The 23881-nt window shown below is 42.3% G+C and overlaps 1 protein-coding gene across 4 annotated transcripts in view; it reads left to right on the top strand.

Annotated features, from left to right (window-relative positions):
• Positions 1–23881, top strand: part of HIVEP3 (HIVEP zinc finger 3) — a 223517-nt gene that overhangs the window by 187899 nt on the left and 11737 nt on the right. For all 4 annotated transcript variants that reach the window (XM_082246722.1, XM_082246721.1, XM_082246723.1 and 1 more), the window contains 2 exons: positions 11044–11219; positions 15596–15694. In XM_082246722.1, the coding sequence (XP_082102848.1) occupies positions 11044–11219; positions 15596–15694 (275 nt within the window). The remainder of the gene's footprint in view (positions 1–11043; positions 11220–15595; positions 15695–23881) is intronic.

Below are 23881 nucleotides of genomic sequence, written 5' to 3'. Positions count from 1 at the left end.
AGGTAGATGGAGATTTCAGTAAAAAGCCAACAGACATTCTAATGTCTTCATAATCCAAAACTAGAAAATGTTTGGCTTAATATACACAATACCTTTTCAGCGCTTTTATTTCACATTAATTGGTAATTTATCGCAACTTTTGAATGGTTCAATTTTTTTTTCTTTACATCCCTCACATTTTACTAGGGATTAATTAGATGACATAGTAGAAGCATAGGCCACAATATACCCCTCCCATTGCTCTTCTTACATTTTACATAAGTTGCAATGTGAATACCTTTTAATCATTGTTTGTTTGTCTGTGCAGTTATGTGACCGCAGAGCTCTGGCTCCTCTGTGCAATGTGCAGCAACTTCCATAGCAATAATACCTGTCAGCATTCACTGCTTTAGGTGTGGTTGGAGGAGGAAAGCATTTTCCCCCACCAACAGTACATTACACTGAGCTTTGTGGTTACGTGACCCCCTCAGAAAAAGGGTATTTAAATTGCAATTTATGCTAAAATTTATTAGGGGCATTTAAAAGGTGGAGTGTAGTTTAAACTTCTGTTTCAATGTATCACTGCTGCTCTCTCTCCTATTGCTCTCCACTCATAGGCATCACTATATAAAAAGGAAAAGCTCATATAGTGTAAAATCCTTAAGTTTATTGAACTTTCTTCTAAAACCATGTACACTCACATTTAGAAGTGCATATACTTGCACCAGGGAAGCATTTCATAATCACTTCTAAGTGCTGGCCCTGAAAATCAAATACTATCAGGACTGCCCTCACTATCCCTCAGGGTATACCTCCACTTCTGCGTTCATGTAGTGGGATGACGACAATTCCTGTATGCCTGCCCATTTACACCTTTGTGACTAATGGCGCTTTTCCACTGCATGGAACCGAACGGTTCAGCTCGCTTTTGCGCTTTTCCACTGCATGGTACCACATGGTACGTGTTAGAGCGGTTCGGTACGGTACAGTACGGCGGCGCTTTTCCACTACATGGTACGGCTCGCTTAAACAGTACCACCTCGGTTGGGGTTCCAAGCGGGCCATACCAATATCATATCCCACAATCCTTTGCATGCAGCATTGATTGTTTGTCACTACTAGCCACTGATTGGTCAGAGAATCGTTGTAATCCCACCCACTTACTACTAAGTACTACAACAGTGGAAAAGCAAAGCCGAGTAGAGCCTATACTGTGCTGAAAGGTGCCGACTCGTACTACGCAGTGGAAAAGCAAACTGAGCCAAGCAGTGGCGAGTGGAGCCGAGCCGTTACTTGCAGTGGAAAAGTGCCATAAGACATACTAGAACAAAAGTTCTGCATGGTTACCTTCAGTGGTATAGTACTTTAGTATGATTTGTTTAAAATAAATGTAATGTGCTGTATTCTTGTGTGCAGTTTCCATTAAGCACATCCTCAGTAGTTATACATGGTACAAGTATGCACAGTAAAATGCACTATATGTGCATTTTACATGTTTTGTAATATATGGCACTCAACACAATATACCCATTATAATGCATTAATAATGCATATTAAAAATCTAAAGGGACAATTACAATTAAAAGGACAATGACAAAGGACAATTAAAAGGACAATGACAAAGGTTTAAAAGGACAATTCCATCAAAAAATTATAGGGTTTATTGGTTAGATATAAAATAGGTAAATAGGTTGTACACTCTGTAAGAAAATTTTTGCTTAGTACCTTGCAAATTGAACATTTGCATTTAGCAAATAAACCCCAATAATTCAGGTTTTGGTGTAGTCTGGCGAGTCAACTGCTGGCATCTTACATGTCTTGAGGATTTTCCTGCTTTAGTTGCTGGCAAATCCAGAAACTCAGGCACAGATATCTTAAGCATTTTAGAGACTGTGTTAGTAAGGGCTTGTGTCAAGGGGTTTTGGGCTTGTTTTGATGACATCAGTTTGGGATGTTGAGTTAATTCAGAGTTTCTTGATAAGTGCACTGACCTTCAGTTTACATAATTCTGACTTGACTTTACCTTTGCTTGAAGCAGGTTTTGCATTCCCATAGACTTGTGTGGTAATGCAAAACCCATTTGATGTGCACAAAGACCAATTTACCGAGCCTATAAAAATATTCAATGCACCAGCATCTACCAAAACTAATTTTGGGTGGACTAATCCTATAAAAGCAGTTATGTGAATGTCCCAAAGTTATGATGTGAAATAAATGTTTAAAGACCAGCTACTGCATATAGATAGAATGTATTTTAATTATGTACTATTATATCGACCTTGAAAGTGCAGCACAGACCCCCTGTTAATCTCTCAACTGCCAATCCACCCCCCAATGTTAAGGAAGGAAAGATTGCTGCCCTTTCCAGCCCTACACTTAAGGCTCTGATATTGTAAGAAAGCTTTAAAGAAGAATTTGTCGCAGAATTAGTGTGGGCATAATGCATTTCAGTCACTATATAGTTTAGTTTGATCTATGCATACTTTTGTGTATATACTAAATATCAATGTCTTTCTTCACTGATACCTTTTAAACTGCGTGTTATATAAAGAGTAATCCCTCCTCGGTACTATATTATTACTAGTACACTTTGTATAGAGTAGAACACCAAGGATTTTTCCCCCTGCTTTAGATAGAATGAGGAAGGGCTATAATATCCATGGAGTTCTAATTTTTGTTTGTGTCCCCATTTAGGAGATAAATAGAAAAGCCTGCATTCTCGTACCTCTTTAGGCTGATAGTAAATTGGAATGCAGCAGTGAAAGTTGGTACCTTGTGGCCTTTGCTTCAGACACCCATGACAAATTCCTTAGGGCCTGGCAACCGTGGATAGCATATGTCCAACCTTCCAGATTAGATAATAGGCTCCCCTGTATTTCAGTGATCCTCTATTGCGTACCCCGTCAGACACCCCCCCCCCCTCTTTTCCCTCTCCTCTTAACTTTTCTTTCTCTAATCCTACTTTCTATCTTTCCCTTCAGTTCTCCTTTTATGTATAACAGCTCTTACAGCCTACCAGGCCACCGGGTGTGGTTCTGGTGAGGATGGTTACAATGATCACATCTTTTCATTAGTATATTATATACATAAACATTCACTGTCAACTAGTTGCACTGCCTTGTGTCCTCCATTAATAAGTTTTGGTGTTTAGGTATAATTCACCATCCATCACAGTCTGGAATATCAAGCTTTCTCTATCAAGGACTCAGGACTTTATTCAGTATGACATACTGCATTAGGAAATTATGTAAAACATTTTTTGTGTCCCTCTGTTGGGAGCCCTTCCTTATGCCATATTTTGATGTAACCATCTCATTGTTGAACTAATTTGTAAAATTTTTTGTTTGCAATAAAATTCTATTGTAAAAGAAAGTTGGTACCTTGTAAAAAACCGAGACATACTGTATGCAAAGGCTGGCACTGCAGTAAAATTCAAAATCTTTATTACCAAAAAGAAAAAACATAGTTGCAAGCACTAACCAATATTTTGGGGTCATGCAGGTCATTTTATCAAGCTTCCCATCATGTCTTTCTAGCATGCTGGTATCTGGATGCAGGAAAGTGAAGGCAAATCCCACGTTTGAGACTTGGTTCAAACCTAATGCAGATGCGGCTCAAAGCAGGGGTCCGGTGCGTCCCTGTTCTCCATTTCAGGGATGAATCAGGCCCGAATTTTTGCTTAGATTCAGACCTGAAACTGAGTCAAAGACGCACAGGACCCCTGTGCAATCCGCTTCACAGCAGCCACGGAGATGTGTGAACTGGCTCCATTGAGAGTTTGCCACAATCTTCTGTCATGTGAATTGAATGCAGGGGAAACCCACACCTGCATAAGTGTGAACCCAGCTTGAGACTTGTCACCAGAACAGGTATTCCCATTTTAGGCTGGGTTCACATATATGCGGGGCCGGTGAAGTTTTCATTCAGTGGTTCGGATGCGATTCAATTGCAAATTTGACGCCTAAATCACACCTGATCCAGACTGAAATTTCAACACCTGAAACACACAGGACCATTTTAAAATTTGCACTGCAACCGGCCTGCATATAGGTTAACCACTTCCCACAAACCGACGTCCCTGCTAGTTGGCTTGCAGAAGTGGTTGTATCAGGATGATGCCTGCAGCTGCAGTCATCAGCCCCGATTGTTTTTTTTCGAGCCGGTGGTCGTCTTTCAGGAGATGACAGCCGACCTGGCCGCTCGGCCGTTATCCCAGCGAGCAGGAGGGGACGATGCCCCCCCCCGTCGCCTTCCACGGCTCTGCCTGGGTCCGCCGGGAGACCCGAGCAACCAGCCGGCACGTCCGCTGGCTGGTTGGAGTCCCGAACAAAGCCATATTCGACTTTGATCGGGTCTCCGATGTAGTAACCCGGAAGCATCGTTACGACGTCCCTTTCGGTTTACTTGGCCAATTTTAAAACGTGGCAGTATTCAAAAATGGTGTTTTTGGCATTTTGAATACTTTGAAGTGCAGTGGAGAGGTCTGGGGTCTTTTAGACCCCGGATCCCTCCATAAAGAGTACCTGTCACTGCATATTACTGTCACAAGGGATGTTTACATTCTTTGCGACAGCAATAAAAGTGATCAGATTTTTTTTTTTTAAACCGTGTTGCTAAAAATAAAAAATTAAATAAAATAAATAAAAAAAAAAAATTTAAAACTCCTTTGTCGCCATGAGCTCGCGCACGAAAGAAAACGCATACATAAGTCACGGGCGCAAATGAAAACGGTATTCCAACCACACATGTGAGGTATTACTGCAATCGGCTGAGAGAGAGCAATAATTCTAGAAAAAGTTCTATGCTGTAACTCTAAACTGGTAACTGTTAAACATTTTTAAAATGTCGTCTATGGAGATTTTTAAGTACCGTAGTTTGTCGCCATTCCACGAGTGTGCGTAATTTTAAACCGTAACATGTTGAGTATCTACTTACTCAGCTTGACATCATCTTTCACAATATACAAAAAAAAACTATTTTATTCTCCAGAGTCTTTGCTAAAAAAAAATATATATATATATAATATTTCGGGTTCTAAGTAAGTTACTAGCAAAAAAATAAAGGTTTTAAATTGTAAACAACATGTGTCAGAAATAGGCTTGGTCTTTAAGTGGGTAACTGCCTCTATTGAAAGCCGGTCTGGTTCACATGTTATGCGTATTGGATGCAGTTCAAAATGCATCAGATTCGCAAATATATGAACCGTGCCTAAGGATTTCCCCTTACCCCTAGTTTTGGTGATGATGGCAATATTTTGGATTTTTCTTCTCTTTCTGTCCCAGTGACCATGAAGGATAATGAAGAAAGTTAATTGATCCAAGGAGGACACAGACCACAATAGGAGCTTGTCAGAGGTTCTAGTCCAGACCTGGGAAAATTGAGGCCCTAGGGTCACATCTGACATGTTGGCTGTCTCTATCCAGCCCTTGATTTGTCTACTGTCAGCATGCCTCCTTGAGCCTGTCAGTTTCAGGCACGCTGACAGATGTCCGTGTGGAGAGTTGCAAGAACTGGAAGGAGAGAGTCTGAGGAGCTAATCAGTACAGTGAGGAGTCTTGGTCCTGGTGGGAGAATGTTGCCTAGGAGATGTTGTGATGCTCTCTTGCCACTCTGCTCCCCATACAAGTTCTACCTGTGTTAGCGCCTTCATGCTACAATGCCCAGGAGCCTGTTCTTCAATCCAGGTCAGGATCTGCGGAAATCCTCTCTGTACCGATCTCAGGCTCTCTCCTTCTAGTCACAGTGCTTTTCAGCGCATTTGACATGGTGAGGAGCTGTTATACTGCCTAAATTAACATAATGTCGCACTACTGCTGCAATTGCATGCTTTGCACGTGGTTGCCGAGTGGTCCTATTGAACTCAATGTGCGAGTTTGACAAGTGGTGTCGCTTGTCAAACTCTGCAGCACAAGTTAAAAATGCAGCTAAGTGTGAACAGCCCCGTCCAGCTGTTATTTTACAGTTCAGGTGGGCGGCTGGGCAGCTGCCAACCGCCCATCTAAAAGAGACCTTTTTCCAGAGCAGTTATATGTATTAAGTTTGGTCCTCCACAACAGTCCTGATTTCTCATGTGGCTCTAGGGAAAATGAATTAACCACCCCTGTTCTAGCCCTACCTCATTCTATCCAAACCCAGAAACAAATGTTCTGCTGCAATTTTGTTCAACTCCCCAAAAAACAAAAAATCAAACATTAGCAATTAGTTTGATCATGATACCCTTAGTAGCACTTAAGACTGATTACTGCACAGAGCTGTTAAGCTGACCTGTGATTAGTTGCTATTGGTTACAACCCTTTATTTCTAATCTTCTGTCTCTGTTTAAAGAGCTTATGATATAGTGCAGCAGGGCTGTTAGTGAAAGTGTTAAAAGACGTATCTGGTAATACTACTGTCTCTTTATGCCCTTCATCGGCATTACCATTGCTCTGTCTGTTTCACATTATAAAATCTTTCTTTTTAACACGGTCCCTCTTTATAATCTGCAGTTCATCCGTTATTTCTTTTATTACTGATTACCATCTATGAATTAGAGAGATCACCCTCTCTATTCCACTATCCTTTTTGCTGCTTCTATGCTCTTATTTATTGTGTTTTTTTTTTCTTCCTATCCTGCTTTACACCCTCCTCTTTCTGTTCCAGTGAGAGGTAGAGGAGGCTGCATTCTGGAATCTTACATCATACAACCGCAGACAAATATTAAGTCAGACTGGATCTCTTTGCAATGATCTCACCACTATCCCTCCCCCACATACTCACCCACCAGAGAGCGTCTGCTCTCTGTCCTCAAGGTGATTGTTTCATATTAACAAGGCTGGCGGTGTGAACACGTGCCCACACTCTCATGGATGCCAGATTTGATAGCCTTGAAGGGGCACAGGATTTTATTTTTCTGAGAACATTTCAAATTGATGAACAACATCCCTAACACAAGGCTGTAAATACAATATGTATGCTGTAAAAGCCCCATGGTTTTCGAATATGTTATACAGTATATACACTGCACATGCACATCCCGAAAATGAGCTCTATTATTTATCCCAGTGGTTGTTAGTCTTATGACTAATTATCCTTTTTTTGTTTTGAAGTCTTCCCCAGAACTGATTTACAATTTTTTTGACCTTTTTCCCCAGGGCTCAACCATGATCCCTTGACCTCTTCCCCCAGATGTCATCTGCTGCCATCTTGACCACTTTCCTAGACCTGCTTTTCTGATATCCTACTTCCCAGGTACCCTAACTTCCTCTCCCCTACCTAACCCCACCTGCATAACTTCTATGTTCTGATGGTTATACAAAAGAATTTAGGGTGGGGGAACATGTTTATGTTGGATTTGTATATTTATGTATAGAATAACCATTTTCAAAACCACATCCATCCCCATTTCCATCAAATTCAAAATATGTTTTTTTTTTTTTTTTTATCTTCTGTGTACTTCCTAGAAATCATGCACAATTTTTTTTGATAAAAATGGATGTAAGCGCACCTGTAAACCAGTGCTACTGAGGAGAGAAGGTTGAAGGTGTTTCGAAAATATCATGTTTAATGGATACATGCATGTTTGATCTTCAAAAAATAGATGTACCCCCTCCCAGCCTTTTAGTTCATCTTTTTAGAGTAAAAAAAAGTAGCAAGTTAGTGCTTGCGTTTCCGTAGAAACACAAGCACTGAGGCATCCTCTTAAACATGGCGCATGCCCTCTTCAGCCCTATAGGTTCTAATGGATGTTTGCTTCTCCTGCCAACGTATAGGTTGGCAGAAATCGATTATAGCTACAGGGCACTTGTGCCAAGTTGAACAGGACATCTTAGTACATATGGAAATATATATGTGTGAATAGAAGCCTTTCAATACATATGGCTATATCTTGCTGAATCTCTCACTGCAAATACTGTATACCAGACAGAGTGTGTCTAAATGAAAGAAATATACTAGTTGAATGACATGTAACCTCCACAATGCTCCTGGTAGCAAGAGACCATGTAATCTAGGCTGTAGATGGCACGATGGGGCTCAGGAGTGCCAGCTTTTTTTATGTAAAGAATAGGGTGCTTTTTACTAAAAACAATAATAGGATTTGGTAGCGCTGAAGTGTACTTTTGATTCATGTGAAAGGCAATTTTCATAGGTCCCCATTTGGTGATGGTTACTCTTTAAAACACATGTTACTTGGCCATTAAAAGTCAGATAACCCTACACCTTGTTCTCCGCTTAAAGTGTTACTAAACCCACAACTGTAAAATCCGTCTGTATATGCAGTAAAGCATGCTTGTTATACTCACTGTGGAACCTAAGGGGTTAATCGTCTGCATTGTGTGTAAAGGCTGTGCGATCCTGTATGCACAGATCCTCCTCTTCTTTAACTGACTCCAATCCATCTCTTGATAGAACAGAGCATTAGGAGTCAGGCTTCACATGCTCAGTTTGGTGTGTATTGCTAGAGTTTTTCTTTTTTTCTTGTGAGAGAGCATGTGATCAGCGCAGGGCCAATCAGCACTGCCCAGACAGAGGATCAGGGGGAAAGGAAATCTCCTCCTACAAGCTTTACATAGAAATGATACAAGTCACAAGGCTGGATGAGAAAGGTAGAAAATAATTGCATTTCCATGTTCTGTGTACTGTGGGAGACCAGATATGGTGAATGCAGGTTCTGGGTTTAGTAACACTATAACATTAAAGTGATTGTAAAGGTTTTTTTTTTTTTTAATAACAAACATGTCATACTTGCCTAATCCTTGCTTGATCTTCCTCCTTCTCAGATCACCTGCCAGCATTCTTGGCTCCTCCCCCGTCCGAGTGCCCCCCCCCCCCCATAGCAATCCTTTTCTTTTTTTGGTCCTCTGTTGGTATTCTTGGCTCCTCTCCCCTCCAAGTCCCCCCATAACGAGCCACTTGCTATGCGGACACTTGTGCAGACTTAGTCTTTGCGGCCATTGCCACACACGGAGCAGCACAGCCCTCCCCTGCTCTCACCTCACAGGCTATAATTGACAGGGGCCAATGGCTTCTACTGCTGCCTCAATGTCCTTTGAGGGGAGAGAGAAGTCAGATGCCAGCAGCAAAAAAAAAAAAAAATGTAATTTGAACATTTGGAGGCAGAGGGCAATGGAAGATACATGCTTGAATAGATTCATTTTTTTTTTTTTTTTTTTTTTTTAGTTTTGTTTAGTTTTTTTTTTTGGGCTAGTAAACAACTGACACTAATATGTAGGAAAGCCATAGCATAGTACAAAAAAAGTATCTAGATCAAACAGATTCCTATTTTCATTCGACCCTGGAAGATCTCCATCCTCCACCTATAGTAAGGGAGGATTTTCAGCCATTTGCTAATCCACAGAGACATTTTAAATTGTTTAATGTAGTTGACAAGCTTCTGTGATGGTCAGAGAATTAAAGGGAGGCTAAGGGAAGTAGTAAAGGTGAATACAGAAAAATAAGACACCCACTTTCATGAGGTATGCCAATCCAACACTGCATATGAGCCCTGCCTTGAGAACAGCCTGATATGATGGGTTCAACTTGGCATTGGTTCAGCAAGGTACAAGTGGTTATTGGCAAATGCTGACTTCACAGCCTCACTAAAACAACTAACAGCAACTTGAATCTTTCTTATAAGGCAGGGCAGACCGTTGAACTGAGGGTCCTTTGTCCTCTATAGCTTTATTTTCCAGTTCTTAGTTGACATAGAGTATTGGAATGCCTTTTGCTGTTCTGCTCAGTTATTGTTACTCAGGTATTGACTACCGGTCAGGTACTGTCGGGTACCACTAATCTGGCCTTTCTACAGTAACCTCTTGGTTACCAAGATGATTTTCCCTACAGAACTTGCTACTCATTAAACTCTATCCTGTGTATTCCACCACTGTCTGTCAACCCTAAAGCCTGTAGACTATGAAAATCCTGTAGATCAGAAGTAGCTGACGTGCTGCAACCACGACATCTGGCATTAACAATCATGGTCAAAGTTTCTTAGATCCCACATCCTGCCCTTTCCAGTAATTGGTGGAAAAACAGCAGAAAAGAGTTCTGCAACCACTCTTGCTTCTTTTCCCCAGTCTACCTGTCTGTACTTTCCTTCCTTCTCCAACTGCATCCATCCACTCTTCATCTGTGTTACTTGTACCAGCTGCATGAGTTGTCAAGTCTTCCATCTTTGACCCATACTTTCTTGCTTTTTCTATCCTATACTGCTGTTTCTTACACTGCTTCTGTTATCTTATTCTTTGTCACACTTTTTCCTTATTTGACACCTGTTCTGTCTTCTTGTCTCTATACAAGGCCATGCATAAAATGGAAAAAGTTGCTGCACACCAAATATATCCCTAGCTTTTTCTACATCACCCTGTTCCCTAGGTTTTAAATGTCTCACCCTGTGTCTAATTTTATATCTTTTAAAATATGAACATTTTTATGTCACCTGTACTGTTTGATTAAAGGTTAAGTCCACGCAAAGGGCTTAAAGTGAAAGTCCAGGCTCTACCTAACTAAGCTTAAAACAGGTCCCACCCCCTTCTAACTCCTGTTCTAACTACCCTATAGAAGGAAGATGCATATACTTACCTATTTTCAGGCCAGATGCGTTCATGTGATTAGCTTCCAGCGATGACTTCAGGGGAAAGGAGGGACATCTGACACAGATGCCCCCTAGTAAGCCTAGGGGTGATGTTACCAATTCCTAGTTAGTGTATGAGTTAGAAGGGGGGGGGGGGATTGGGCTTTGGGCTCAGCTAGAGCCTGGAATTCCACTTTGTCAGTATTTTTAAAATGACCAAAGGAGAAAATTGGTGTCCCTATCACCCCCAGGAATCCCAGAATATGTGAGGACCAAATTTGATCTTTCACAACTTGGATGAAGATGGGGGGGGGGGGGGGGGTGTCATCTATCCATTCTAAACACCTTCTGCAACTCCATAGGGGATAGTCACCTACCCCAGTTTAGCTAAAAAAAAAAAAATTTTGGTGGACTTAATCTTTTACACTGTGCGTAAATTGTGTTTTGCCTTACTGTTGTATTGACACATTTCAAGCCATTCCTTAGATAGATAAATGTAATCCTTTCTTCTACAGGTACAAATCAAATGAAGAATATGTTTACGTTCGAGGCCGTGGCAGGGGAAAGTATGTGTGTGAGGAGTGTGGTATTCGTTGTAAGAAGCCAAGCATGCTGAAGAAACATATTCGCACACACACAGATCACCGACCATACATGTGCAAACATTGCAATTTTGCCTTCAAAACCAAAGGTGAGTTTTCTGAAAGCAGCAATATTTTGTTTTAGTAGAATCGGAAAAGGATAGAACCTTTTGTGAGTTTTTGTTGCTTTATCTTCCTTTGTCACTGCAGGAGGGTATAGCCTCTCAGTTTCTGCCCTGGTGTTTATGTGGCTGAAATGTAATTTTATAAAGTCTTAATTAATTAAATTTTTTTGTTTTTATCTGAACAAGTTGTAAAAGCACTTTAGGCCCAACTCTAAGAAAACAAAAATTACCATTGTAATAGGGCAACCTACACTACTAGGGTTGTTTGCTTGTTTAGTCCAGGGGCAAAGGATTAAGGAGTAAATACATTTGTTACTTGGTCCAGCAGGCTACTACCAGTACTGGACAATGGTGGAGCAGGCTCCAGTTGCACTCCATCCTCCTTAATGTCCCGATATGGTGCATGATAATGCCAAGGCTCTGTTCACAAACTGGAGCTCTTGGCAGAGAAGGAAAGCGCCGGAGCCTGCCAGGGCAAGGAATCAGATAAGTGAAACCGCTTCCTTAACTCTCCCCTAGATATAGTAAAACAAAATATTCTCTGCAAAACCTAATTAGTGCTTACAATAATTAAATCAATGGTGCAATCCTATTTACTTAAGTAATTAGTGTTGCTGTTCATACTGTAATGTGTTTCCCACATCCACCAATATGCAATATATCAAATAGTTTCACGCAACCTAAAGCTAAATTGCATCCTCAAATGCATCAATCGGTGGCCCTAAATGCATACTGTCTGTGTTTGGGGCCCTACACCTGCATCCACATGCCTGTCATATAAGGCCTGTGGCTGTGTTCATACAGTTTCTGCTTCCCCATAGTGTAACATAAGCTGCCTGCACACAGCTCCAGCCACATTAAAAAAAGGAAATCTGGTCTACACTGTACAGGCCTCAGCACTCATGTGAACCCGTCCCAAGACCTCATTCACATACAAAGCTTTTTTTATCGTGTCAAAATGTGGACAGTTTTTTCAAAATCTTTTGAATTACCCTCTCAGTATGTAAAGAAAAACCTGAAATAACTCTTTGGCCACTTGGAGTATCTTGGCGCGCTTGACAAGCTTCAAGCTACGCCACTGATTATCACTCTGTGTGTCGGCGGGGAGATGGGAAAGATCTCCCACTGAGCATCTCTGCTTGGCAGAATGCATGACGGGAGCTCGCATGACCATATGACAAGCTCCCTGATTGGTTGGAAAGCCATTATCATGGGACTTCTGCAGAGAGGTAAGAAAATGGAGTGTGAATCCCAGATCCTTTGCCCCAATTTTCTCTTCCAAGTTGTATTTAAGTTCATGCAGATGAAGTGCAGACAATGTCTTGGTTTCACACTGATGCGTTGTGTTTCCCACACCACAGCACAACCACACTTTGTTCATGCGAACCGCTGTGGGTGTCAATGTAAAGCTAACGACACCACAAAAATAGGTCGCAAAATGCAGAATTGGATGTGTTCACACCCATGCTATCCAATCCTGGGGAGGCGGGGTGGGAAAGGCCCATGCATCTTTTTCGTGCCGGTGCGATTTGAGCCATACAAAATGAATTGCATGTGATTTGAACAGGAATGCAGTGCGATTTGTATTCGAACCACATGCGATTTCCTGCACCGCATCAGTTTGAACCAGCACTAAACATTTTAACAAGTTAAAAAAAAGCATTTGCATTGATAAATGTTTTAATAAATATGTTTAGGCCCCTGTTCACACTGAAGCAACTTGTCATGCGATGTGACAGGTCAAATTGCATGACAAGTCGCACCCTATTGTCGCTAATGGCAATGTTCAAATCAGTGCGACGCTGCCTTTGCAGTGCTGCGTTAATTTAAAAGAGTAGTTCCTGCACTACTTTTGGTGATTTTTGGTGCGACTTGCATAGACACCTGTGCATGAAGCCACACAGATGTCTTCCAAGTCGCACCGATGTGGCTTTGAAATCATGCGATTTCAGATGAAGGCGCACAATTTCAAAGCCACGTTCGTTGTGAACGAGGGCGTAATACATGTTAAAATGTTGGTTTACATTTAGTTGAGTGTGTGTGTGTGTGTACATGTATATGTGTACACACACAGTACTGTGCAAAAGTTCTAGGCAGGTGTGAAAAAATACTGTAAATTAAGAATGCTTTCAGAAACAAAGTGTGAATAGTTTTCTTTTTATCAATGAACACAATGGAAAGTCAAATCAATATTTGGTGTGACCACCCTTTCTCTTCAAAACAGCATCAGTTCTTCGTCTAGGTACTGGGCAGGTAGGTTGTCCCAAACATCTTGGAGAACAAACTACAGATCTTCTCTGGATGTAGGCTGCCTCAAATCCTCTGTCTCCATGTAATCTCAAACGGTCATGATTATGTTGCGAACAAGTCTCTGCAGCTTCCTGGACTCCACTTCTTTACACTGAAAATAGTTCTTAATGACATTGGTTGTATGTTTGTGGTCGTTGTCCTGCTTTAGAATAAATTTGGGGTCAATCACACGCCTTCCTGATGGTATGGCATGATGGCTAGGTATCGATCTGTATTTTTCAGCATTGAAGACACCATTGATCCTAACCAAATCTACAACTTAATTTGCAGAAATGCAGCCCCAAACGTGCAAGGAACCTCCACCATACTTCATGGTTGCCTGCAGACACTCAATATTGTTCTGCTCTCCAGCCCTTTGGCAAACAAACTGCCTCCTGCTACAGCCATATATTTGAATTTTTGGCTCATCAGTCCAGAGCACCTGCTACCATCTTTCTGCAACCCAGTTCCCATGTTTTTGTGCATAGTTTAGTTGATTATCCTTGTTTCCATGTCCTAAGCCCCAGCAATTGCAACTTCTTTATAAATTTGCTGGTGTAAAAGGTTCTAAGTCTGAAGTACTGTATATGCCACTTTTTTTTTTCCCTACCATTTACATTTTTTGTAAGTGATTGAATGAACTGTTTGAAAGTGCTTAAAAAGAGTTAAAAATCACTTTAAAGCGAAAATAAAGTTGCTCTATTATGCACCGTGAGCAGGCAGGCTTTTTTTGCAGCAGGACAAGGACCCCAAACATGCAGCGAATGTCTTTAAAGCGGAGTTCCACCCAAAAGTGTAACTTCCGCTTTAAGTACTCTTGACCCCCTGACATGCCATGGCATGTAATTTTTTTTAGGGGAGGGGCGGGTACCTAGTTTTAAAAGGTAACTGCTCCCACTTCCACTCGGGCCACCTAGGCAACTCGAGCAGAAATGCTCCTCTCCCCCTTTCTCCCTGCAATCATCTGGGACATGTGACAGGTTCCAGAAGATTGCCCGGCCATTCAGGATGAGCAGCACGACTTGGGCATGTGCGGTGCACACCTGCCTGTGAACCCCCAAGCTGTCACAGCCGTGTGCCCACACTAGTGATGCCGGTGCCGCCGAAAGCAGAGGAAGAGAAGCGAGGCTTCGGGCGGATGCATCGCTGGACCATGGGACAGGTGAGTGTGTGCGTTTTAATAAAAGTCAGCAGCTACATTTTTTTGTAGCTGCTGACTTTTAATAAACACATAAATGGCTGGAACTCCGCTTTAAGAACAATCTTCAGTGTAAATAAGAACAAGGAGTCCTGGAAGCGATGATATGGCTCCCACAGAGCCCTGATCTCAACATCGAGTCTGTCTGGGATTACATGGAGAGACAGAAGGATTTGAAGCAGCCTACATCTACAGAAGATCTGTGGTTGGTTCTTGAAGATGTTTGGAACAACCTACGGGCCAAGTTCAAAAACTGGGGGTAAGTATACCTAGAAGAATTGATGCAGTTTTGAAAGTAAAGGTTGGTCACACCAAATATTGATTTGATTTGGATTTCTCTTCTGTTCATTTACATTCCATTTTGTTAATTGATAAAAATAAACTATTAACACTTCTATTTCTGAAAGCAATCTACATTTACAGCATGCTTTCACACCTGCCTAAAACATTTTGTTTTTGTACAGTACTGTGTGTATAGATGTGTGGGTATATGTGTATGTATATGTGTATGTATGTATATGTATGTGTGTGTGTGTATATATATATATATATGTGTGTATATATATATATATATATATATATATATATATATATATATATATATATATATATATATATATATATATATATATATATATAATATATATATATATATATATAATATATATATATATATTTATATTTAATCTCCAAGCGTTTTACGTGCCTAAACACTTTTCCTGCCAATTGCTTTAAAACCCTCTTTTGTTTTAGCTCTTCGCATTTTTTAAGTTAGAGAAAAAGGTCATTAAAAGGCATAGGTTGAATGTAACAGTGGGAATACACCACTAGCCATGTGTCCTGTTGATAACTATATTTATTCATTTATTTCCAGGGAATCTGACTAAACACATGAAATCCAAAGCACATAGCAAGAAATGCCAAGAGCTAGGATTAGTGCCACCATCTCTGTCGGAGCTGGATGCAGAGGAAGGTACTTTACATAATCTGGCTAACCCGTGTTTATGTTGCATTTGCATGTCCTTATCCCCTATATTATCAGGACGAGTCTTATCTTGTTATCTTCCTCCATACCAAAGTAAACAATCAGATACCTAATAATAAGTTATCATAGTACTGTCTGCATACCATATAAAGTTTTTGTTAGAATTTATAGCAAATGTGGTTTTCTTAGTAAATACTTTAAACCATTCGTTTTGAACCAGTAAAATAATTATTTCCATGGGCTTGTAAGTTGCCATTTCTACTGTCAGATTTGAAAAGAATCCAAATCACCTATAAACACCAAGAAAATGGTATGAATTCATTTCTGTGGCTAGCAGTTTTCCAAAATGCAACCTGCAGCTTTTTCCCTATAGTTTTTGGAATACATGTACTTCATTGTTTTCAATTGCTTAGCATGCCAAACTCATGTAAACTGAAAGTAAAGCATATGCATGGTTTTAGAGAAAAAAAACTGTGGAAAGCAACCCTAAAATAAATATTTCTCTAGCGCTCATTGACAGACGTAGTCCTCGGTGATACAGCACCTTCGGGTTATGTTGCCTCCACAGGAGCAGGACTAGACAGGAAATTAAAAAGCTCTGGCCACACCCTAGGGGCAGTCCCAGAGGGTATATCCTCTCTCTCTCTGCCTCAGCAAATCAGTTATTTTCTGTCTAGTTAGGAGTAAGGACCTAGATACCTTGCTGGGATCTTAGGTCCTGGCAAGATTTTTTTCTTAAAAGATTTTTTTTTAGACAGCTTTTTTTCTCCAGTGTTCCTGTGAGATCTTCAAGCAAGAAAGCTGAACTGGGCGACGGGCTGGATGTTGAGATCCGGTGGTCACCCCAGTTCAGCCTACGAGTGCGTGCATGCCATAGCTCCGCGCTGGGTCGGCCGCGACAAAGTCCCATTAAAGGACTGACCCCGCGAGTTAAACGTCTCGCTGAAACGCCAAAGACCATGAGTCACGGCGTCCATATCGGTCGACAGCCCTCCCGCCCCGGTGGAGAGGGGTACTGTCAGGAGTTGGTGCCCGCCTGGTTCCGGTATGGTGAGTAGTATGTTCCCCCTTTTCCCCTGACGGGTCTTGTGGTGAACGCGGGCCCCTCTCTGTATGGTAAGATAGAGTCCCTCTCTATCCTATAAATGACACAGATCCTCCTACTTTGAGTGTGATTTTATGTGCAAAAAGCCAGGAGGCTTGGTTTGGGAGCTAACAATCTAATTGTATACATGTTAAAAAGATTGTAATCAGTGGCATTCTGGGAATCTTACGGTGATAAAAATAAGCTACCTACCAGTCAGAAGCCACGGACATGTAGACTGCCTTCCTAATCAGATCTCCAGCTATTAGCAGGCCTCCCGAATGGCCATGCGGTCCGCCAGGGCCGGTACCGCCAACCACGCCAAATCCCCATGCAGAGAGAGTGTTGTGTGCCCTGCAGCACACCGCTATTCAGTACAGGCCGCCGCCATTTTTTTTGCTGGATCGCACGAGCCGCCATTTTGGCGTAGCCTCGTGTCTCCAGCATGGGGGCGGCCATGTTTGAGGTGATCCAAACACCTCGTGGAGCTAGGGGAGGCGCCGGAAGGCGTGCAGAGGGGCGGAGCCGCCTCCTTTCTTCCTGGGCAGCCAGCCAAAAGACTTCCTGTTTGTCAAGACAGCGCTGTAACCTGTTGCAGTTAAACTCTGAGCATCAAGTGGTGAGCCTGGGGGTCTATCTCTCTCTCTCTCGATCGATAGGGATCCCTAGCAGGTAACACTAAGGGGCTTTTTGTGGCGCTGGGGGTCTGAAAAAAAAAAAAAAGTTTTTTATTTTTGAATTATATTATCCAGGAAGTGACTGGAATTATCATGGACCCTGCCACACATATTCCCCCACCTGTTTCCCTCGAGGGGGCCACGGGACCCGCCGGTGCACAGAGTGTAGAGTCATTTACAGCAATTTTGGAGTCTATGGTGGCTCGGGTGGAGGCGGCCTGTCAGGGACGGGGGTCAAGGAAGCGACCCCCGCCTACCCCTATACTATCTGACACCTCTGACTCAGATTCAGAGATGGTCACTGCAGTTGCAGGTTCCTCTGCAAGGGCTGTTGTCTCAGGTAAAGCCCCCTCAGACAGTGAGGAGGACGTTTCTTCTCCCGCTATAATTCAGGAAGAAGCATTGGTGGACGCACTAGTTGTGGCAATGCAGGAAACCTTAAAACTTGAGGCTTTACCGGCAGAGGCAACTGAAACAGAGATTCCTTTTGGTACTAATAAGCCCATCAAAACGGTGAAGGTTTTTCCTGTACCCAAGTGTTTTGGTAATAAGATTAAAGGAGAATGGGAGCATTCTAAACGTACCTTTACTATTTCCAAGCGTATTGCTAGACGCTATCCGTTTGAGGAATCCATCATTAAGAAATGGACGGTACCACCAGTGGTGGATCCACCTATTTCCAGGCTGAATAAAGCCACGGTTATCCCAGTGGAGGACACTTCGTCCTTTAAGGATCCGGTGGATCGAAAGATGGAAGCAGAATCCCGCACCATCTTCTCTCTGATAGGGTCAGCATTTAGACCAGTAATTGTTATTGGTCTAGTTTCCCAGACACTTACGGAATGGGCGAGAATGGTACGCCAAGACCTTAGGGGAAAAGATATTCCCCAGGAGACATCTGATTTGATGGAACAGATTATACAAGGGCTACAGTTTATCTGTGACGCAGCCTTGGACACTACTCCCTTATTAGGGCATGCATCTATGTCAGCGGTAATCCTCAGACGTGTGCTGTGGTTAAAATGCTGGTCAGCTGACCTAGGTTCCAAAAAGACCTTGACAAATCTCCCTTTTCAGGGGAATCGTCTATTTGGGGCCAACCTAGATGAAATCATTAAGGATGCCACTGGGGGCAAGAGCACTTTTTTGCCACAGGCTGCTAAAGCTAAGGGACCTCGCAACAAGCGAGGACCTTTCTTTACCGCCCATAAAGGGCGCCCGGCTGGTACAAGCGGGAAAGGCAAGACTCCTCCAGGAGGGTTCAAGAAGGGCTGGTCGGACAAGCAGAGGACCAACCCAGCCAAACCCGAAGCAAAGGAGTACACAGCCTGAAGGTGCGCCCCCACCCGGTTTCAGAGTGGGGGGACGTTTTCACCGGTATTCAGGACATTAGATCGAGCATCAACCACTACTACCGGTGCGATTCTTCCCTTCCAACATTTAAGTACTACAGGAAGCGGTAGTTACCGTTCCCTGAATAGATCTTTTCCTTTACCTTTTCCTAAGATTAGTCCCTATACCTCACAGGAATCGGATCTGGTTGACCAGATAGGCCAAGTAGCCTCTAGTCGGGTGACTTCGGTCCCTGTGGTTCAACCAGAAAAGATCACCCTTCCTGATAACAATCAGGTATCTGATAAATGTGTGGGAACAGAAAACGACCAGACTTTCTCGGATGGTCGGGGCCAGATACCTCTAGGGACGCCTGGTTCAGATTCTATCAGCGCCAGTGGTCCTAGAAATTCTAGGCTGGCCTCCTCAAGCCGGTCTGGCCGACTTGGACATGCTAGTCGCAGACGTTCCGTGGGAACTTCGTCTCAGGGAGTGTCTGTGGTCTCAAGGACCAATTTACCATCATGCTTTACAGTCGCTGGTTTTAATGGCCTGGCCATTGAGACCCAAGTACTGAAGGACAGAGGTTTGTCTACTTCAGTCATTCCTACCCTTATTAAAGCAAGGAAAGCGACTTCCAGCAAAGGTCTATTATCACACATGGAAGACTTATATTGCGTAGTGCGAATCTTTAGGATTTCCTCCACGTACCTATTCGGTGACTCGAATATTGGCCTTTTTGCAACAAGGAGTTGAGCAGAAGCTAGCCTTGAGCACCATCAAGGGTCAAGTTTCAGCATTAGCAATCTTCTTTCAGAAGCCTTTAGCTACCAAGTCCTTGGTGCGGAATTTCATCCAGGGGGTGCGGCACCTGGCTCCACCAGTCCGCGCGCCCTTACCGCCCTGGGATCTTAATTTGGTTTTGTCGGTTCTACAGAAACCTCCCTTTGAAAACATCAGGGAGATTCCCTTGCTTACTTTATCCCAGAAGGTGGCCTTCTTGGTGGCTATTACTTCTGCTCGCAGGGTGTCAGAACTGGCTGCATTATCATGCCAGTCCCCATACCTAGTGATTCATAGGGATAAGGTAGTACTTCATCCTAAGCCATCTTTTCTTCCTAAGGTGGTTTCAGATTTTCATCTGAATGAAGATATTGTACTACCTTCCTTGTGTCCTCAGCCCAAGCATCATCGGGAACATGCGTTGCATTCCTTAGATGTGGTTCGGGCAATCAGGGTATACCTGAAAGCTACGGAATCATTCCGTAAGACGGATTCACTTTTTGTGATCACGGATGGCCCCAGAAAGGGTTTGCCTGCATCTGCCGCGACCATTGCCAAATGGATTAGACAAACGGTGGTACAGGCTTATTCTATTAAGGGTCAGAGTCCTCCGTTCCCTGTTAGGGCGCACTCCACTCGAGCGCTCAGTACTTCCTGGGCCTTTCGCCATCAGGCGACAGTGGTCCAGGTATGTAAGGCGGCCACCTGGTCGTCGGTACATACCTTTACAAAATTCTATAAAATTGATGTGACGGCATCAGCGGATGCCTCATTTGGCCGCAAGGTTTTGCAGGCCGCAATTTGAGGAGACCGGTGGTCTACCTCGAGGGTTTTTTCTGTCTGAAAAAAAAAAAAAAAAAATTTTTCTCTTTTTTGTTGAGTCTCATCATTAAGGATGAGCATTGTAAACTTCTAGTTGGCACCGGTTGGGCCTTCTAGATTGGGATTTGATTTTCATTTTCCCACCCCTCATTTGTGATACTGCTCTGGGACGTCCCGAAGGTGCTGTATCACCGAGGACTACGTCTGTCAATGAGCGCTAGAGAAAAATGGATTTTTGTAAAATCTTACCGTAAAATCCTTTTCTCTTAGCTCATTGACAGACGTAGTCCCCACCCCTCTGTTTTTGAGTTGGGTTGGGTTAAAATCTCTAAAGACTGCTTTTTCACATAACTGATTTGCTGAGGCAGAGAGAGAGAGGATATACCCTCTGGGACTGCCCCTAGGGTGTGGCCAGAGCTTTTTAATTTCCTGTCTAGTCCTGCTCCTGTGGAGGCAACATAACCCGAAGGTGCTGTATCACCGAGGACTACGTCTGTCAATGAGCTAAGAGAAAAGGATTTTACGGTAAGATTTTACAAAAATCCATTTATTTTTTTTTTTAATCCGATTTTTTTAAAGGTTTTATATCAACATGTACAAAACAGTCACACAACACAACTTTTACAGCTTCCATCGAGAACCATGTTCATGTCATGACGTGTATACAGAAAGGTGTATATACTATGACAATGTGGGCGATGTGGGACTTTAAATGAGACACCGGCAGGTATGCCCAGCGTCTCCATCCCTGTATCGGAAAAAAACAAATTGAAAAGGATTAAGAGAGTTGCATGGAAGCCAGCCAGCCCCCAGTCTGATGTACTCACCCTCCAGTCTGCCACCAACCAAGTAGACCTGTCTCGATATAAATAAAGAACAGGGGTTTAGTTGACACACATTTGCAAACGCATGTGTAAGCTGCAGAGCCATGACACGGCACCCTGTTTTATCTGCAGTCCTAACACTTTTAAATTTTAATGTCTCCACTCTGGGAGCACATGGCTGCTAATGACTGGATAGGAGGCAGGTGGGAGGGAGCAGCCCAACCTTATATATAGTATATACTATAGACCGCTCAGGTGAATGTATGTCAGCGATCCAGGGTGGGTGCCTGGCTCCATGTCACCACCCTGCAGCAATTTAGACAAGAAGAGAACAATGGCTGCCCACCCCAACGGAGTTTGAATGAAGAAAAAGTTATTTGTAACTACTGGTGAACAAGCACGCTGTGTCCGTGTGAAACGCGTCTACATTTTCCTATTTATAAGTTAAGTCTGGACATATGTCAATAAAAAATAATTTACTTCATTCAAGCTGCATTGAGGTGTGCGGCCGTTCTCTTCTTTTCTGACGTATATACAGTCAAACAATCATCCGTTACATGGGGGCAACCTCATGAGATGTAGTACATTCAGCATTAAAGTCTTGCTATCAAACCCAAGGAACATATACCGGTATATAAAATATTATATATATATAAAATATTTTAGTATAAACTTTAAACATCTGGTAAATATCCAGTAGGTCAAACAGCAGGTCCTTAGGAGTTTTTGCACATCTTATCTTCAATAGAACCTGATGCAAAATTACTACAGTACTGTACTGGATACATTGCTGAAGACTTGGTGTATTGAGCAACAGAGCAGAGTTGCCATGGTGACTACAGCTGAACATGCTGCACCATTTCACAGTGGGGGTGCAGCAGTGATGAAGTTTTCAGTTTGGTGGTGTGCTGTTTGATGGCATTGAATCAATTTTTGTATGCCAGCCTGTAGTGGCACACTTATTTATGTATTTTTTTTATTTTTTATTACAGTTATTTATATAGCAGAAAAAATTTCCACAGTCCTTTACATACTGTACATTGATATCAGTCCCCATCCTCAAGCAGCTTACAATCTAAGGTCTTTATCTCCCATGCCTACATACATGCACACACATACTTAGGTTAAATGGCTGATGTCCAAATTGGCCTATCAGTATGTCATTGGAGTGTGGGAGGAAGCAAGAATACCTGGGGAACCCATGCAAACACAGGGAGAACATGTAAATTCTATGCAGATAAAATCCTTATAAGGGTTCCAACTATATCCTTTACTTATTTAACTTTGTGCAAAAATAGCTATAGATATTAAGATATTCCAATGTGAAATTAGCTTTTAGTCTGTTTTCACTGCCGCAGACTAACTTTTGATTAGTTGCAAAGGCTCCGTCAGGCCAGTTTCACACCAGCTTCAGCTTGTATAAGAGCAGTGTGAACAGCAAGCTTTGACAATGCATTTGCAGAGCTTTCAGCAAGCTTTTGCTGAAGCTTTTTAAAGTACCATTCAACTCCAGTTTATAAATGTTGAACACTGATCCTCATAGGAGTACTGACTACTACTCCCAACAAGCTGCTAGCAGGCTTCCTCTTGAACTTTGTTGAAAGCCTGCTAGAAGCTTGCTTAAAATGGCAATCAGCACTTCCATTAGATTCTGTGTTTAATGTTTACAAACTGGAGTTGAATTGTACTTTAAGAGCCGGTTCACACTACCAGGACCAGAAAGTCGCCCCGTGACTTGAAGAGACTTGTTTAGAGATTTGTTTAGAGATTTGTTTAGAGACTTGTTTAGAGACTTGTTTAGAGACTTGTTTAGAGACTTGTTTAGAGACTTGTTTAGAGACTTGGAAGAGACTTGTGCACTACTTTGAAGAGACAGGCGACTTTGTCTGTGGGGAATGCCTGGCTAATCTCTTTCTTCTTCCTGGAAAGTCTGATAACAAGTCGTGTCAATTAAGATAAGGAGGCCACTCCCATTGAAGTATATGGGACAGTCGGATCACAGGTCGCCTCAAAGTAGTACAGGACCCTTTTCTGAAGTCGGAGCGACTTCAGTAGTGCCAATTAAGACGGCACTGATTGATTAACATTGCTTTTGTTATGTCAAGCGACCTGGGGCTACACAAGTCGCCTCAAAGTCGTGCTAGTGTGAATGGGCAATTAAAGCTTCAACAAAGCTTGCTGAAAGTTCTGCAAATGCTTGCTGTTCACACTGCTCTTATACAAGATAAAGTCTCTGTGAAACTGGCATTGGTGGTCTTTGCATCATGTTATTTTAACCCATTTACGGCCACCTAACACATACTTTATATGCAAGGAAATAGACTTTCTTTCTGGGCACTACATATACGGTGCATTGAAAAAATATCCTCTTGAAATTTTCAACATTGTCATGTTATAACCAAAAGGTTAAATTTATTTCATTGGGATATTATGTGAAAGACCAACACAAAGTGGCACATATTGTGAAGTGGAAGGAAAATGATAAATGGTTTTCAAATCTTTTTACAAATATCTAAAACTTGTGATGTGCATTTGTATTCAGCCCCCTTTCCCCTGGTACCCCTAACTAAAATCTAATGCAGGGATTCCCAAACTACGGCCATCCTGTTGTTCAGGAACTACAATTCCCATCATGCTTAGTCACGTCTGTGAA

The sequence above is a fragment of the Pelophylax lessonae genome (genome assembly GCF_965119305.1).
Source record: "Pelophylax lessonae genome assembly, chromosome: 2".
Classification (NCBI taxonomy): Eukaryota; Metazoa; Chordata; class Amphibia; order Anura; family Ranidae; genus Pelophylax; species Pelophylax lessonae.
This window is presented reverse-complemented; position numbering and strand designations above follow the sequence as displayed.